Source organism: Aquarana catesbeiana, linkage group LG01 (assembly GCF_042186555.1).
Source record: "Aquarana catesbeiana isolate 2022-GZ linkage group LG01, ASM4218655v1, whole genome shotgun sequence".
NCBI lineage: Eukaryota > Metazoa > Chordata > Amphibia > Anura > Ranidae > Aquarana > Aquarana catesbeiana.
Genome location: NC_133324.1, coordinates 548940718 through 548955789, shown reverse-complemented (window position 1 = coordinate 548955789; position 15072 = coordinate 548940718). Strand labels below are relative to the sequence as shown.

The 15072-nt window shown below is 41.6% G+C and overlaps 1 protein-coding gene across 2 annotated transcripts in view; it reads left to right on the top strand.

Moving 5' to 3' along the window:
- The window catches only part of LOC141105588 (phospholipid-transporting ATPase IK-like), a 381958-nt gene that overhangs the window by 278797 nt on the left and 88089 nt on the right, over nt 1–15072 (top strand). For both annotated transcript variants that reach the window (XM_073595530.1, XM_073595522.1), the window contains exons 21-22: nt 11807–11942; nt 12123–12399. In XM_073595530.1, coding sequence (XP_073451631.1) covers nt 11807–11942; nt 12123–12399 — 413 coding nt within the window. The remainder of the gene's footprint in view (nt 1–11806; nt 11943–12122; nt 12400–15072) is intronic.

Here is a 15072-nt window from a genome sequence, read left to right as displayed (position 1 = left end):
CCCCCCGGGAAGGCCCATCATCAGTGGTATAGATTCCATCACTTCCCGTGTTGGAAAATACATTGATTTTTTTCCTACAACCACTGGTGATGGGCACCCCTTCCTTTCTTAAGGACACAAAACATGTCCTTAACCTACTCAGCGAAATAGAGTGGAAAACTACGTACATGTTAGTGACTGCTGATGTCGCATCGCTCTATACATCAATATCCCACCAGTTGGGGCACGATGCGGTGCGACATTTCCTCTATCGAGACTCCAATATCTCCACCACACAATGTAATTTTGTGATGGAGCTATTAGATTCCTCGATGGCACACAACCATTTTTGGTACAGTGTGCATTACCTACAAATAAATGGAGTGGCCATGGGAGCAAAATTTGCTCCCAGCATGGCCAATCTCTTTATAGCCAAATGGGAGAAGGATCTGGTTCTACGTGACAGGCCATCTCAACTTGTCATGTGGAGAAGATTCATAGACGACGTCCTATTTATCTGGGACGGTGACTCTGAGTCTGTGTCCACTTTCCTATCTTCCCTTATAAGCAATGATAGGGGCATAGTCCTTTCCTATGAGGCCAACTCGATCCAGATTCATTTCTTGGATCTACTGATTACTATTGTGGATGGTAGTATCACCACATCTACTTTTTTCAAACCCTCCGACAGAAATAGTTTCATTCCACTTGATACCTGTCATCACCACTCTTGGTTGTCTGCTGTCCCATAGGGCCAATTTTTGCGCCTGAGGCGGAATTGTTCTAAATTGGAAGAGTTCCTTAGGGAAGCCTTAACTTTGAAATCTAAATTTCTAAGTAAAGGCTATGATAAGGCAGCCCTGGATTCCTTGATCACTGAAGTAGGGAACAGGGACCGTATGGATCTATTAAGGGAGAAATCCCCTCAGGTTAATAACAGAGAAGACTTTGGACTAGCCTTTCTTACGACTTATTCCAGCCAACATTGGGCCATTAAAAGAATCATTAAAAAACATTGGCCAGTCATTAAAAACGACCGTATTCTTGGTCCCCTATTATCGGATAATCCTTGTGTTCTATTCAGGGGTGCTACCAGCCTCAGACACATTTTGGCACCGAATGTTCCTGACCCACCCCAGCGTGGTGGATATTAAGGGCTTTTCCCCCTGTAGGAGATGTAAAGTCTGTAGGGTGAATGCACTACGCCAAAGGAGATTGACTGAATTTACATCAGAGGATACAGGTGTTACCTACCCTATTGAGTCACTTATAACATGCACCACCAAATGTGTTGTATACCTCCTTAGGTGTCCGTGCGGTTTGGAGTATGTAGGACGAACCATTAGGCTGTTGCATGTTAGGTTGGGTGAGCACATCACGAATATAAAACAAGGCTTTGACAAGCATAGTGTCTCTAGACACTGGTGTGAGAGGGACATAAGAGAGAGCAAGCTTATCTTCCCTTCATTGGGGAAATTGATGAGTAGATACAGGATGAGTGCCACTTACCAAGCGATAGGAACCCAAATTATAGGTGGTCTTTTAACAGCATGTTATCAGCAATCATTTATCCACAGCCTTGGAACCAGTGGCCGCTGGTGGTTTCGTTTGTTTGGGGGGGTGGCAAACAACCACCCCCTGAGGCACCTCATACCCTCCGCTGTCTTCCGGTCGACCGGCACTTACCTCATCGGCGGCGGGGATCGGCGGGCACAATGGGGATCGGCGGGCACAATGGGGATCGGCGGGCACATCGAGGATTGGAGGGAAAATCATGCAGGGGGACAGGCTGCAGCGGGCATCTGGCAGCGTGTCCTGTATCTTCTTCTCTTCTGAGATCACAGCAGCTTCTGCCGTGCTTCTCCTCCCCTCCTCCTAGGCGTCCAACAGGATCGCCTGACCTTTCAGCCAATCAGGAAAGGGGTAATAGACCCACGCTTCCTGATTGGTGGAGAGGCGATTCGGTGTTAGAAAAACGAATATTCATTTGCTTTTTAACACACCTGGGTGGGCTCCGAGTGCAATGCTCTGCGCTCCGAGTCCACCCTATTTTGAAGCCTATTAGAGCATATGGCTTTAATCAGGTGCTTAAAAAAAATACCCCGGCTGCTGTAATTCAGGCGCCCAGTGTCCTGAAAGAGGCCGGATGCCTGAATAGGGGTGGCTGCAGCGGCTGTGGACAGATTCATGCATGAATCTATCCATTAACCATATAGGGGAGTGGTGTGGATCGAGGGGGCGGCGCCTGTGCTCCCTTAATGGATGGGCCGCCCCTGCTTGGAACCATAAGGTATATCATAGCAACAGGTTGTTCAATGGCACTTCACGAACTCCAGAGTACATCAGCAGAGATTCACAGTTTGCACCTCCACTCCGCCATGTACATTAAGCCATGTAAGAAATAAGCAAGCATTCTATAGTACAACCTGCAGGTTTATTGTAATAAGTGTTTGTGCATCTACTCACATAATTACAAGGATGAATCACATGTAAACACAACCACCACCACTGCTAGCTCCAGACATCAGCACAAACTTTATCCCCAATGTATTTCAACCAATAGGCTGTTCTTAAGGAATTTAACCCCCTCGGGATGAGATATTAGCAGGTGATTTTATAGCTGAGGCATTTGTGGATATCATCGGGTGTTCAGCCAGGGCTATGCTGTCTTTAGTAATGTCTAGAATAGTGCTGTGGTTAAAACTCTGGTCAGCAGATCCAGGCTCAAAATCACACTGGTGTAAAATTCCATGTATTGGTTTGAATCCCTTTGGAAGTAAGATGGATTCTGCAATTATGAAGGTAACTGGAGGAAATAAAGGCACCGAAAACTGCAAAAGCTTATAGGGTGGAAAAAGACTACAGTAAGTACAGTAAGTAGCTGGAGGTGCACTCAGACTTCCCTTCTCAAGCTCAGAACAATAAAAGTACACCTGTGCTAAGTGTGCCAGTCAGAGGCCATTTTAAATCTCTTTGCACATGTACCTCCCTCCAGTCAGTTTCAGGAAACAAAAAAAATCCCTCTACTTCAGAGGAAAGGTTAATTCTACAACAGTAGGCAGTAGGCATAAATTGGGATAAAATCTTAGGAACAAAGAACACGGAGGAGAGATGGGTTTGCTTTAAGAGCATATTAAATAAGGGCATTAGCTAATGCATCCCATTGGGTAATAAATTTAAAAGAGCGAACAAAAGTCCTGGATGGCTTAACTCCAATGTAAAAATGCATATAAAAGCAAAGGAGAAGGCCTTCAAAAAGTACAAGGTAGAGGGATCATCATCAGCATTTAGACTTTATAAAGAATGCAACAAGAAATGTAAGGGTGCAAAAAGGACGGCTAAGACAGAACATGAAAGACACCTAGCATAGGGGAACAAAAAAAAATCCCAAGAAATTCTTTGTGTAAACAGTAAAAAAGGGAGGACAGACCATATTGGCCCCATAAAGAATGAGGAAGGACATCTGGTTACAAAGGATGGGGAGATGGGGAAGGTATTGAATTTATTCTTCTCCTCAGTCTTCACGAGGGAATCAGGGGGCTTCAGTAAACAAAACTGCAGTGTTTATCCTCATGACACAACACAGCAAGCACCTCCATGGTTAACAGATAACAGAATTAAAATTAAACTTGGGAAACCTAACATTAATAAATCACCAGGACCAGATGGCTTTCACCCAAGGGTACTTAGGGAACTCAGTCAAGTAATTGCCAGACCATTGTTCCTAATTTTTACTGACAGTCTACTGACTGAAATGGTACCAGCTGATTGAAGAAAAGCCAATGTAGCACCAATATTTGAAAAGGGCCCAAAATACATCCCTGGGAATTACAGACCAGTTAGCCTAACATCAATAGTATGTAAACTCTTGGAGGGGAAGATAAGGAACTATATACAAGATTTTAGTAATGAGAATGGTATCATTAGCAGTAATCAGCATGGATTCATGAAGAATCGTTCTTGCCAAACCAAAATCTATTAACCTTCTATGAGGAAGTGAGTTGCCATCTAGATAAAGGAAGGCCCGTAGACGTAGTGTATCTGGGTTTTGCAAAAGCATTTGACACAGTTCCCCATAAATGTTTACTGTACAAAATAAGGTCCGTTGGCATGGACCATAGGGTGACTACATGGATTGAAAACTGGATACAAGGGCGAGGTGGTGAGGTGGGGAGTACTTGGAATGGTCAGGGGTGGGTAGTGGGGTCCCCCAGGGTTCTGTGCTGGGACCTATCCTATTTAATTTGTTCATAAATGACCTGGAGGAAGGGGTAAATAGTTCATTCTCTGTATTTGCCGATGATACTACACTAAGCAGGGCAATAACTTCTCCGCAGGATGTGGAAACCTTGCAAAAAGATCTGAACAAATTAATGGGGTGGGCAACTACATGGCAAATGAGGTTCAATGTAGAAAAATGTAAAATAATGCATTTGGGTGGCAAAAATATGAATGCAATCTATACACTGGGGGGAGAACCTCTGGGGGAATCTAGGATGGAAAAGGACCTGGGGGTCCTAGTAGATGATAGGCTCAGCAATGGCATGCAATGCCAAGCTGCTGCTAACAAAGCAAACAGAATATTGGCATGCATTAAAAAGGGGATCAACTCCAGAGATAAAATGATCATTCTCTCGCTCTACAGGACTCTGGTCTGGCCGCACCTAGAGTATGCTGTCCAGTTCTGGGCACCAGTCCTCAGGAAGGATGCACTGGAAATGGAGCGAGTACAAAGAAGGGCAACAAAGCTAATAAAGGGTCTGGAGGATATTAGTTATGAGGAAAGGTTGCGAGCACTGAACTTATTCTCTCTGGAAAAGAGATGCTTGAGAGGGGATATGATTTCAATATACAAATACTGTACTGGTGACCCCACAATAGGCATAAAACTTTTTCACAGAAGGGAGTTTAACAAGACTCGTGGACACTCATTAAAATTAGAAGAAAAGAGGTTTAATCTTAAACTACGTAGAGGGTTCTTTACTGTAAGAGCGGCAAGGATGTGAAATTCCCTTCCACAGGCGGTGGGGGGCATTGATAGTTTCAAGAAACTATTAGATAAGCACCTGAACGACCGCAACATACAGGGATATACAATGTATACTGACATATAATCACACATATAGGTTGGACTTGATGGACTTGTGTCTTTTTTCAACCTCACCTACTATGTAACTAGTATGTGGCTGAGCTATTACAAAAAAGAGGTTATTGCGCCAATACCAGACCCCCAAAAGGGCAGAAAATTCTATTCAATATTGTTTCTAGCAAAGAAAAAGACTCATGATGGATGTCCAGTTGAACAGATACATTCACCATAGATGTGGATCATTCGTAATGGAGACCCTGCAATCAATCTTGTTATCAGTAAGCATGGGGGATTGAACAATATCCATAGACTTGTCCAATTCCTGTTTTCACGTATTCATTCAGCTGACCTTCCAAAAGCATCTAAGGCTTGCTATCCAGCAAAATTGACAATTCCCATGCCTGTCATTTATTCTGTCAACTTCTACAAGAACATTCACAAATGTCCTGCTGCCACTCATGAGGTCTTGAGAGAGCAAGGCCTAAGACTACATCATTACCTTAACGACATTCTGCTCCCAGCCAACAATGCAGATGTTTTCCTACAAGATCGAGAAGTTCTATTGCAGTGCCTACAAGCATATGGATTGCTAATCAATTGGAAGAATTCCCGCCAGCGAACACAGAGGGTGGTGTCACTTGGAGCAATAATAGACACCCTGAGAAATTCAGTGGAGCTACCATCAGAGAAAAATTACAAAACTGTATTTACCTCCCCAGTGGTATGATTATTTCTGATTTTTAATGCTGAAAGCGGTACATTGTTTTGCATGGAATTTTGGCGTTTTATATTGTAGGCCTGTAATTTTTAAGAATAGCTCACTTAAATCTGTCCAAACAAGAGTCTATTAGACATCCCGGGTATGATAAAATTTGAAACACAAAATCATAAATTATAATATAATAAATAACTATAAATAATTATAGCAAATAATAATATAATAATAAAACATATTCAATAATGTAATCAAATCAAAAACACTGACATTTGCTCAGTTGCAGAATTGTCTCTGTCGTTACTTTCAGTGTTTGATGACGAATTTCCCCACTAATCACTATCACTCAATTCTGCAAGTGTTCTAATTTATTATTGCTGTTTTCTAGCTGGTCTAAAACCGCTTTTGACGTAAAGGTACACTTTTTGGTTGCCATGGACAATCTCAAGTTTCCAGGCAGAAAGAACAGTATATATATATATATATATATATATATATATATATATATATATATATATATAATATAAAACTGCAGGCAGGGCACTGGACAAAGCATTATGCCCCGTACATACAATCGGACATTCCGACAACAAAATCCATGGATTTTTTCTGACGGATATTGGCTCCAACTTGTCTTACATACACACGGTCACACAAATCTTGTCAGAAATTCCGAACGTCAAGAACGCGGTGGCGTACAACATGTACGACGAGCTAAGAAAAATGAAGTTCAATAGCCAGTGCGGCTCTTCTGCTTGATTCCGAGCATGCGTGGAACTTTGTGCGTCGGAATTGTGTACACACGATTGGAATTTACGACAGCGGATTTTGTTGTAGGAAAATTTGAGATCCAGATCTCAAATTTTGTGTGACGGAAATTCCGATGGAAAATGTCCGATGGAGCCTACACACGGTCAGAATTTTCGACAACAAGCTCCCATCGCACATTTTCAGTTGGAAAATCCGACCGTGTGTACAGGGCATTAGGACAAAAGGGAGGTAAAATTATTTGATACGGTAATGTAATCTGTATGATTACAGTGTACTGTATGTATTATGTTTTTTTTTCACTTTTTGAATTTGATAGATCGAGTTGAGTGCACAGCACGCTTACAGAGCGTGGAGACTTTGCAGGATCCTGGGGACAAGGTAAGTAACTTTCCCATAATACTGCGATGCAATCCCAAGTGTCGCTCGGGGTTACCGCTTTTGGCAATGAAAATTCCCCCCCGAGCCACACTCGGGATTACCACCAGGGAGGTTAAAAGTGAGAGAAGCTTTGGGATCAGTGCGTCCCCCTGCCATTCAGTGTCTCAGCATTTTGTGAATGTTATCAACAACCATTGCAATTATTCAATGCGAGTATATCTGTTCCAGATCTGACACCAGCCTGAAAGGATAAGGAGCTCATTTCAGGGATCAGGTGGTGCAGGGGAAGGGGGCATTCGACCTTGGAGACATGGGGTTGAACGTTCTTAAGCTCAGAGTGGCATTCAAGGCACTGACGGCCTTTGCCCCCCGGTTGATGGGTACAGGGGCTCTTCTCTGTCTAGACAACAGGGTAGCGCATATCTCCAGAGGGAGGGAAACAAAGAGTCTTAAACTTTTGAAAGAAGTTTGCCAATCACCAAGTGGGCTTAGCAGCATATACTGGATTTTCGGGCAGAATATGTCCCAGCAGTTCAAAATCAGCTTGCCGACCACTTGAGGTACTTCTTTCTGTCAAGCAATTAATGGTCTATCAGTCAAGTAGTCTTTGGTCCCATGAGGCTGCGGGACTATTCACACAGCATAACGTGGCTTGCGCATGCGCAGTGGAACGCTGAATGTGAACCTGCAAGGAGTCATATCGGGCTTCCCATACTAAACATGCTGGAACCAGGGACCCAAAGATCAGAGAAGAACTGGCCCAGGTGAGGGCGGTGCTGGATCCTTGGACAGGTAAGTGTCCTTTTATTAAAAGATCCTCTTAATATCGTACCGATATCATATTGGTTCTTAATTATGTAGTGCGTGCCACCTTAAAGTTGGAGCAGCCTGTGTTTTCCACTGGTGCTGTTCTAGTTTGGGATCTCTGAGAGGCCCTAAGACTATCAAAACCTTTCTAGTATACTCCTCATTTGATGGTGGTTTGTATGGTGAAGGGAAAACTTCTAATAAACTGTTAACTCGTATAAATGTTTTACTGATTAATACCCATTTGGGGAGGCCTTTATCAAGAAATGGGCCATTCCCACTGTTGGTACAGAGATTTTCCATCATAATAAAACACTGATCATACATGAGAAGGATTTACTAGTGTTTGAGGATCCCATTGACAAACATTTGTAAACCCTTTACAAATTATTGTTTTCACTAGCAGACCCTGCTTTGTAACCTGCCATAGCAATAATGTCACTCTGTCAAACCTTAAGGTAATAGACTAAACTTACGTCACAGGATCCCCTAAAATCCTTACTAATGCTGTGTTTGTAGAGTGTGATTCAGATCTACACTACTGCATTGATGGTTTAGATGACATCATCCATCTTATTTCCCTGATTAGTCTCCTGTTTGTGAATATGCAGAGAACTTTTTGGCTGAAATGTTGGTCTGTAGAACATCAATGTAAAAAAATGCTTATTTTGTATGCCTTTTGATGATGTATGGCTCTTTGGTTCTTCCTTGGATATGATCATAAAGGATGTCACTGGGTGTAGAAGAACTCTTTTGCCTCAGAAAAAGAAACCTAAGCCAAAAACTGGAAAGACTTCTTCCACCTCTTAGGCCAAGAATAGTTAATTTAATTACCCCTAGGCTTTAACTTCCAAGGCCAGACCCAAGCCAGGAGCCTAATTCAATTGTAAGTAATTTGTTAATTCCCACATTGTTAAAAGCTAGGAAGTCTACTTCCCACAAGGTCTACCATCACACATAGGGGTTGATTTACTAAAGGCAAATAGACTATGTTCTGCTCTGCAAATGCACTTGTTCCAAAGCTTAGTAGATGATGTAAAGCTTCACTTTACAAAGAATACCCAATCATATGCAAGAAAAAAAAGCCTTTTAGCTTGCACATGATTGTATGATGAAAGGCAGCAGAGCTTCCTCTCATTTATTAAGCTCTGAAGCAACTGCACTTGCAAAGTGCACAGTCTGTTTGCCTTTATGAAATCAACCCCATAAAAGGCTTACTTTGTTTAGTGAGAAAAAAAATGTGACTTTACCTCAGGAAATACTCTGTGGGAAGAAACCTAAACTATTTATAGTCAGCCCTGGATCTAAATTTGGCCCTGAGTACTATCAAGGGGTAATCTCAGCCTTTGCAACCTTATTTCAAAAGACAGTTTAGCCTCCATTTTATTCGGTCAAGACTGTAAAGCTACCTGTGACTCCATGGGATTTTAATTTGGTTCTTTCAACTCTTTAACCGCTTCAGCCCCGGAAGATTTTACCCCCTTCCTGACCAGAGCACTTTTTGCGATTCGGCACTGCGTCGCTTTAACTGACAATTGCGCGGTCGTGCGACGTTGCACCCAAACAAAATTGACATCCTTTTTTTCCCACAAATAGAGCTTTCTTTTGGTGGTATTTGATCACATCTGCGTTTTTTATTTTTTGCGCTATAAACAAAAAAAAGAGTGTCAATTTTGAATTTTTGCTATAATAAATATCCCCCAAAAATATATAAAAAAACTATTTTTTCCCTCGGTTTAGGCAGATATGTATTCATCTGCACATTATTGGTAAAAAAAAAAAAATCACAACAATCTTATGTTGATTGGTTTGGGCAAAAGTTATAGCGTCTACAAAATAGGGGATAGTTTTATGGCATTTTTGTTATTAATTTTTTTTTTTACTAGTAATGGCGGCGATCTGCAATTTTTATCAGGACTGCGACATTATGGCGGACATGTTGGACAATTTTGACACATTTTTGGGACCACTGACATTTATACAGCGATCAGTGCTATTAAAATGCATTGATTACTGTAAAAATGTCACTGGCAGGGAAGGGGTTAACACTAGGGGGCGATCAAGGGGTTAATGTGTTCCCTAGTGTGTGTTCTAACTGAAGGGGTGAGTGGACTGTGTAGGGGAAGAGATAGATCGCTGTTCATACTCTGTATGAACAGACGATCTGTCACTTCTCCCCTCAGAGAACCGGAAACTGTGTTTACACACACAGATCCCGGTTCTCCGTGTGCCCCGAGCGATCGCGGGAGCCCGGCGGTGATTGCGACCGCCGGGCACTCGCATCTGCTCCGTGGGTGAGCAGGGGGCGCGTGCATGCCCCTAGTGGACAAAAAGGGAACCGACGTAACATGACGGCGGTTCACGCAGCCGATCCATGTTGCCGCAGTATAACTGCGGCGGCTGGCCGGCAAGTGGTTAAAGACTGCCTTTGAATCCTTTTGGAATATTCCCCTTTCTACTCTCAACCACAAAGTTTCTTTCTTTGTTGCCATCAACTCTTCGAGGAACGAGACTGAATTGGCAACCTTGACCTTTAACGTACCCTATCTGGTCTTACAGAAGGATAAGGTAGTGTTGATGCCTATAGCCTCCTTTCTTCCTAAGGTGTTCTGGCCTTTCACCTTAACCAGGTCATTTTTTTCCATCTTTCTGGCCAGTTCCAGTGCATCAAAAGGACATTTTTTTCACTTCCTGGATGTAGTTCATGTTGTGTGGGTTTACATTTCAGCCAAACTGACTCTATTTCTATTCATTTATTTTATTTTTTTCTTGTCCCACCATTTCACAGCAGTGAGAGATCAAGCTTTTGGACTTAAGGACAAGGTTCCATCCTCTCCTCTCATGTTGCGCTCTACTAGGTCTAAGAATTTTTCTTGGGATTTTTGGCACCAGACAACTGTTTCCCAAATTTGCAAGGTTGCCACCTGGTCTTCTGCTCACACCTTCTCTAAATTGTACCAGGTGGATGTTCAGGCTTCTTCTACTCTGAATCCTGTGTTCCTAAATGAAAGTGAGGTCTCATTTCACTGTTTTTGTGATTTACTCCTCACTCTCCTAGCACTGCTTTTCTACAAAACTTGCATGCTGGGAGTGGGAGGGGTTTTACTTGTCTGGTGAATTACTTATTTGTTTGCCAGTGTCCAGTTCCTCTTGAGGCAGCAGTATAATCCAATTCTCTCACCAAATCATGTGTCACTTAGGGAACTCAAAGAAAAAGATTTTATGGTACAACAATTCTGTTTCTTCGGTAAAATAGGAAAAGGTAAAGACCTCTGTAAATTATTATTACTGCCCCAGTGTCTACTACTCCCCCAAATTCTTTTTCTGCTGTCATGGGTTGTTAGGACAGAAGGTGTTATGAAATTTCCCCCAAAATGTCAAAGATAGAAAACAAATGGAACTTTTACCTTTTCTAAACTCTATCCAAAACAAAAAAATGAAACTATTATTACTATCATTATTGTTATTTTTCAAAATGTATATAGAGCCAACAGTTTGTCCAACAGTTTGTGCAGTCCTTTACAAATTAAAGAGGGACAGTGCAGTTACAAAACAATGCAGAACATGAGGACTGGGAGGGCTCTACTCATGACAGCTTACATTCTAAAAGGGAGGGGCAAGTGGTAGAGGATAGGAAAAGCTCTGAAGAAGTCCTGGGGGCACACATTGGAGGAGGTGACAAGAGTATTAGAGAGCAGGAGATCCTGGGAGGGGCAAAGTGGACAGTTTAAGTGATATTTTTAGATGAGGGTGTTGTAGCTTGGGGCAGAATTGTGTATGTCTTTGTATGTTGTTAATATTTTGAATCGTTTATGTTGGGTTGGAGGAAGCCAATGGAGAGATTGGCAGAGGAGGAAGCGGCCACTGAACAGTTGGTAAGGTGGATAAGTCTAGTAACAGCATTCATGATAGACTGAAGGGGGAATAGCCTAGGTAAGGCTAGACCAACAATAATGGAATTGCAATAGCTGAGGCTAGGGATAACCAGGTAGTGTATTAGTAGCTTTTGGTGCTGGTTGGGTTGAGCTTTATTTATTGAACCGTGTTTTGTGTGTTTATCTAACCAGTGATATCCTAGATGACTGCTGGGAGAGCAACAACTTTTCAGGGAGTGGGCAAAATCTTTTGGACATCAATGTATTCAAGAAACACAGAGAACATATTGGGCAGAGAGTAGCTCTTGTGGTCAGTGGAGGTTTCCTGGTAAGTTCTGTTTTGGGATTAATACATATGTTCTTTCCTGTGACAATCTGATATTTATTAAATAGCATGGATTCTATTATAAAACTATTCCACAAATACTAACTTTATATATTTCTTTAAAGTAAAAAATAATTACTAGGTATTGTCTTCTGCTTCAAACAGTGTTTTTTTTTGTCACAGGGACAGATTTTAAAACCCAGTAAAAGTAAAAAGTGCAAGTGGCAACTTTTCCAAAAACTAGTAGAACATTGCCATCGGAAGAAAGTGACTCCCGGTGAACAAGAAGAGATGATGAGAGAATATTCATTTGTAGACCTAGCTTCTCAGTGCCAAGCTGTCATATGCTGCAGGGTGACACCAAAGCAGAAAGCTATGATTGTACAGCTTGTGAGAAAACACAAGAAAGCCATAACCCTTGCTATTGGAGATGGGGCAAATGACGTAAATATGATTAAAAGTAAGTTTGGGTTTAATATTGTTGCTGTCTTTTTTCCTTTTGGGTATTGATACGAGAGTGGAGAGAAATATTTGTTATAGAGGTGGTTGATTTAAACATTGTGACAAACAGTGTAGGTAAGTGGTATACATACAGTGCATTTAGAAGAAAAGTACTGATCCTATTTTATTTCTTTCAGTACAATTGTCAGAGGAACAGTAGTAACCATTGTTATAGTTTTCTTTCGCCTCCTGTTTCAGTAAAAACAGAAACTTAGCAATAAAATTTTGATAGCATTTCTTACCTTCAGTCTTGCGCAGTTTTACAGCCCCTTGCCTATACTTAAATTGCTTACTCTGAATTCTCAGCACATTGGGGGAGATTTACTAATCTGGTGCAGCTGTGCATAGTAACCAATCAGCTTCTAAATTCCTTTTTCAATTAAGCTTTCACAATAAAACCTAGAAGCTGATTGGTTACTAAGCACAGCTGCACCAGATTCTGTGTGCACCAATTTTAGTAAATACCCCCCCCCCCATTGTGAGCTTCTAGCAGTGTGCATTGAAATCTGTCAGATATAGCCCACCTCATTTCTCTGGCTGCATCCAGTATCATCTAGCTCTTTCCTCCCCACCCTCACTGTCCATAGCTTGCTCCATTCAGTCATTGGATATCAGTTATTTTATTCATGGATACTCAGCAAGCATCATATTTATATGTTAAGTAGGGTGGTCTCCATGAAAATTCTATCTGCCTAGGAACTTCCACTCCTCCAGACTGACATCCACCCCACTGACATCCACAACTGTACATCACCAACCACGATCTGCCTGCATTACATAGAGAAACATGAAGACCTAGTGATGACATCACTGGGTTTAAAATAAGATATGTAATAAAAAACATGTTTATTTAAATTTAATTAAAAAATGTAATTCATTTCTGTGAAAGGAAATGAGAAAGGAGTGAGGAATAAAGGAGGGCAAAATATAAGCAGATTCAATTCCAACTTTAATATCCAATTTTAGATTTTGGTTGAATATCTCAAAATGTTAATTAATGCAACTGTGGAGTAAATGGTAAAGAAACAAACATTTTCTTAATGCACTGTAAGCTCTGTTTTTTGTACTTGTGCTCTGACTAAGATGGCTGCTAGAACAATTAAGCAATAATCCAGGCAACATAAATCAGTGATCTACAGTATGTGCAAAGATCTTGTCTTTCCTCAAATCTACTTTTACAGAGTGTGTATAAAGCATGCAAGATTACTGGATTCTACTTACTGAGTTTATATTAATGAATGTACCTAACATGATCAGTGCCTGAACATGGTCATCTTGTGCCTAGGGCAAAGGTGGCAAACTGCACCTTCCCCCACCGTCCCCATCAACACCACTAAAGTTAATTACACATGTCAGTGTCTTTTCAAGGCAAGAACATTTTTAAAATACTTATAAATAGATAGATTTAACCCCTTCCTGCCGTCTCCTTCCAGACCTTTAAGACCTTCTAAATGCCGGGAGACGGAGGTGAGCATTCGCTCCATGCTGTCACAGCGGTCACATGATCAGAAAGCTCCCTGATCGCAAGCATGCATCGGGAGCTTTCCGGTCCCAGCCGGTAACTGTACTGGGAGCACGCAAGGCTCAAAAATATTTACATTTGAGACACATATATGCAGCCTGCTGAGAGGTCGCATATATGTGTACGGCCGGTGGGAAGAGGTTAATAAGTAAAAACAGAATTCACAGCCCCCTCCCCACATTTGTTATTGCCCTGCCCATTAAACTGATTGGGAGGACGAACACACTTAAAATTACCCCTTTTTGGAAAGTGGACACTCCAAAGTGATCTAATTTATGCCACAATATTTTGGCAATGAAGAAACAAGATAAAATTAAGGTTGTTAAAAAAATAAATTAGGGTGTGCTTAGCCTTTAACTGTTTGCTGCTAGAGAAATGTTTGCGTTGTTCTCACACATCTTTAAAAAAATTATGTTAAGTAGAAGACTAGTATAAACCCCCAAATAGTATATATTTTCTTAAAACAGACACCATGTAGTAAAATGGTGGTAGCTCCAATTTTGTATGTTATACAATATGTGTGCAATAGTTTATCAAGCACAACACTTCATACACTACACAAATACACTAAACTTAATTTTAGGGCACACAAGTGCAAGACATCACTTTTAAAAATGAGGTCGTACAAAATAAATAGATACCGAGCATCCAAAGCTTTAAATTTGTGCACTCTTGCAAAATAACAACAAACTTCTGCACCCTATATTTTCTATAAATATACCACAACAGACAAAGTGTTGGAAGTCCTGTAAGGTTGCTTTATTGCTTTATTGCAATGCTTTATTGAATAATTGGTATGTTTACACAAGATAATCTTTATCAGGGGCGTTGCTAGGTGGCAAAAAGACCAGCCCGAAGTCCAAGGCCGGCACGGGGGGGGCCCTCTAGTGGCGCTGGGTTTTTTTGGTTGGGCGGAGGGGTTGTGTGGCGGGGGGTAAGCTCACATGCTGACCACTAAACTGACCTACCTAACCTACATACACTGACCTACCTGACACACACACTGACCTACCCGATACACACTGACCTACATACACTGACCTACCTGACCGTCATACATTGACCTACCCGACACACACTGACATACCTGATGGTCATACACTGACCTAC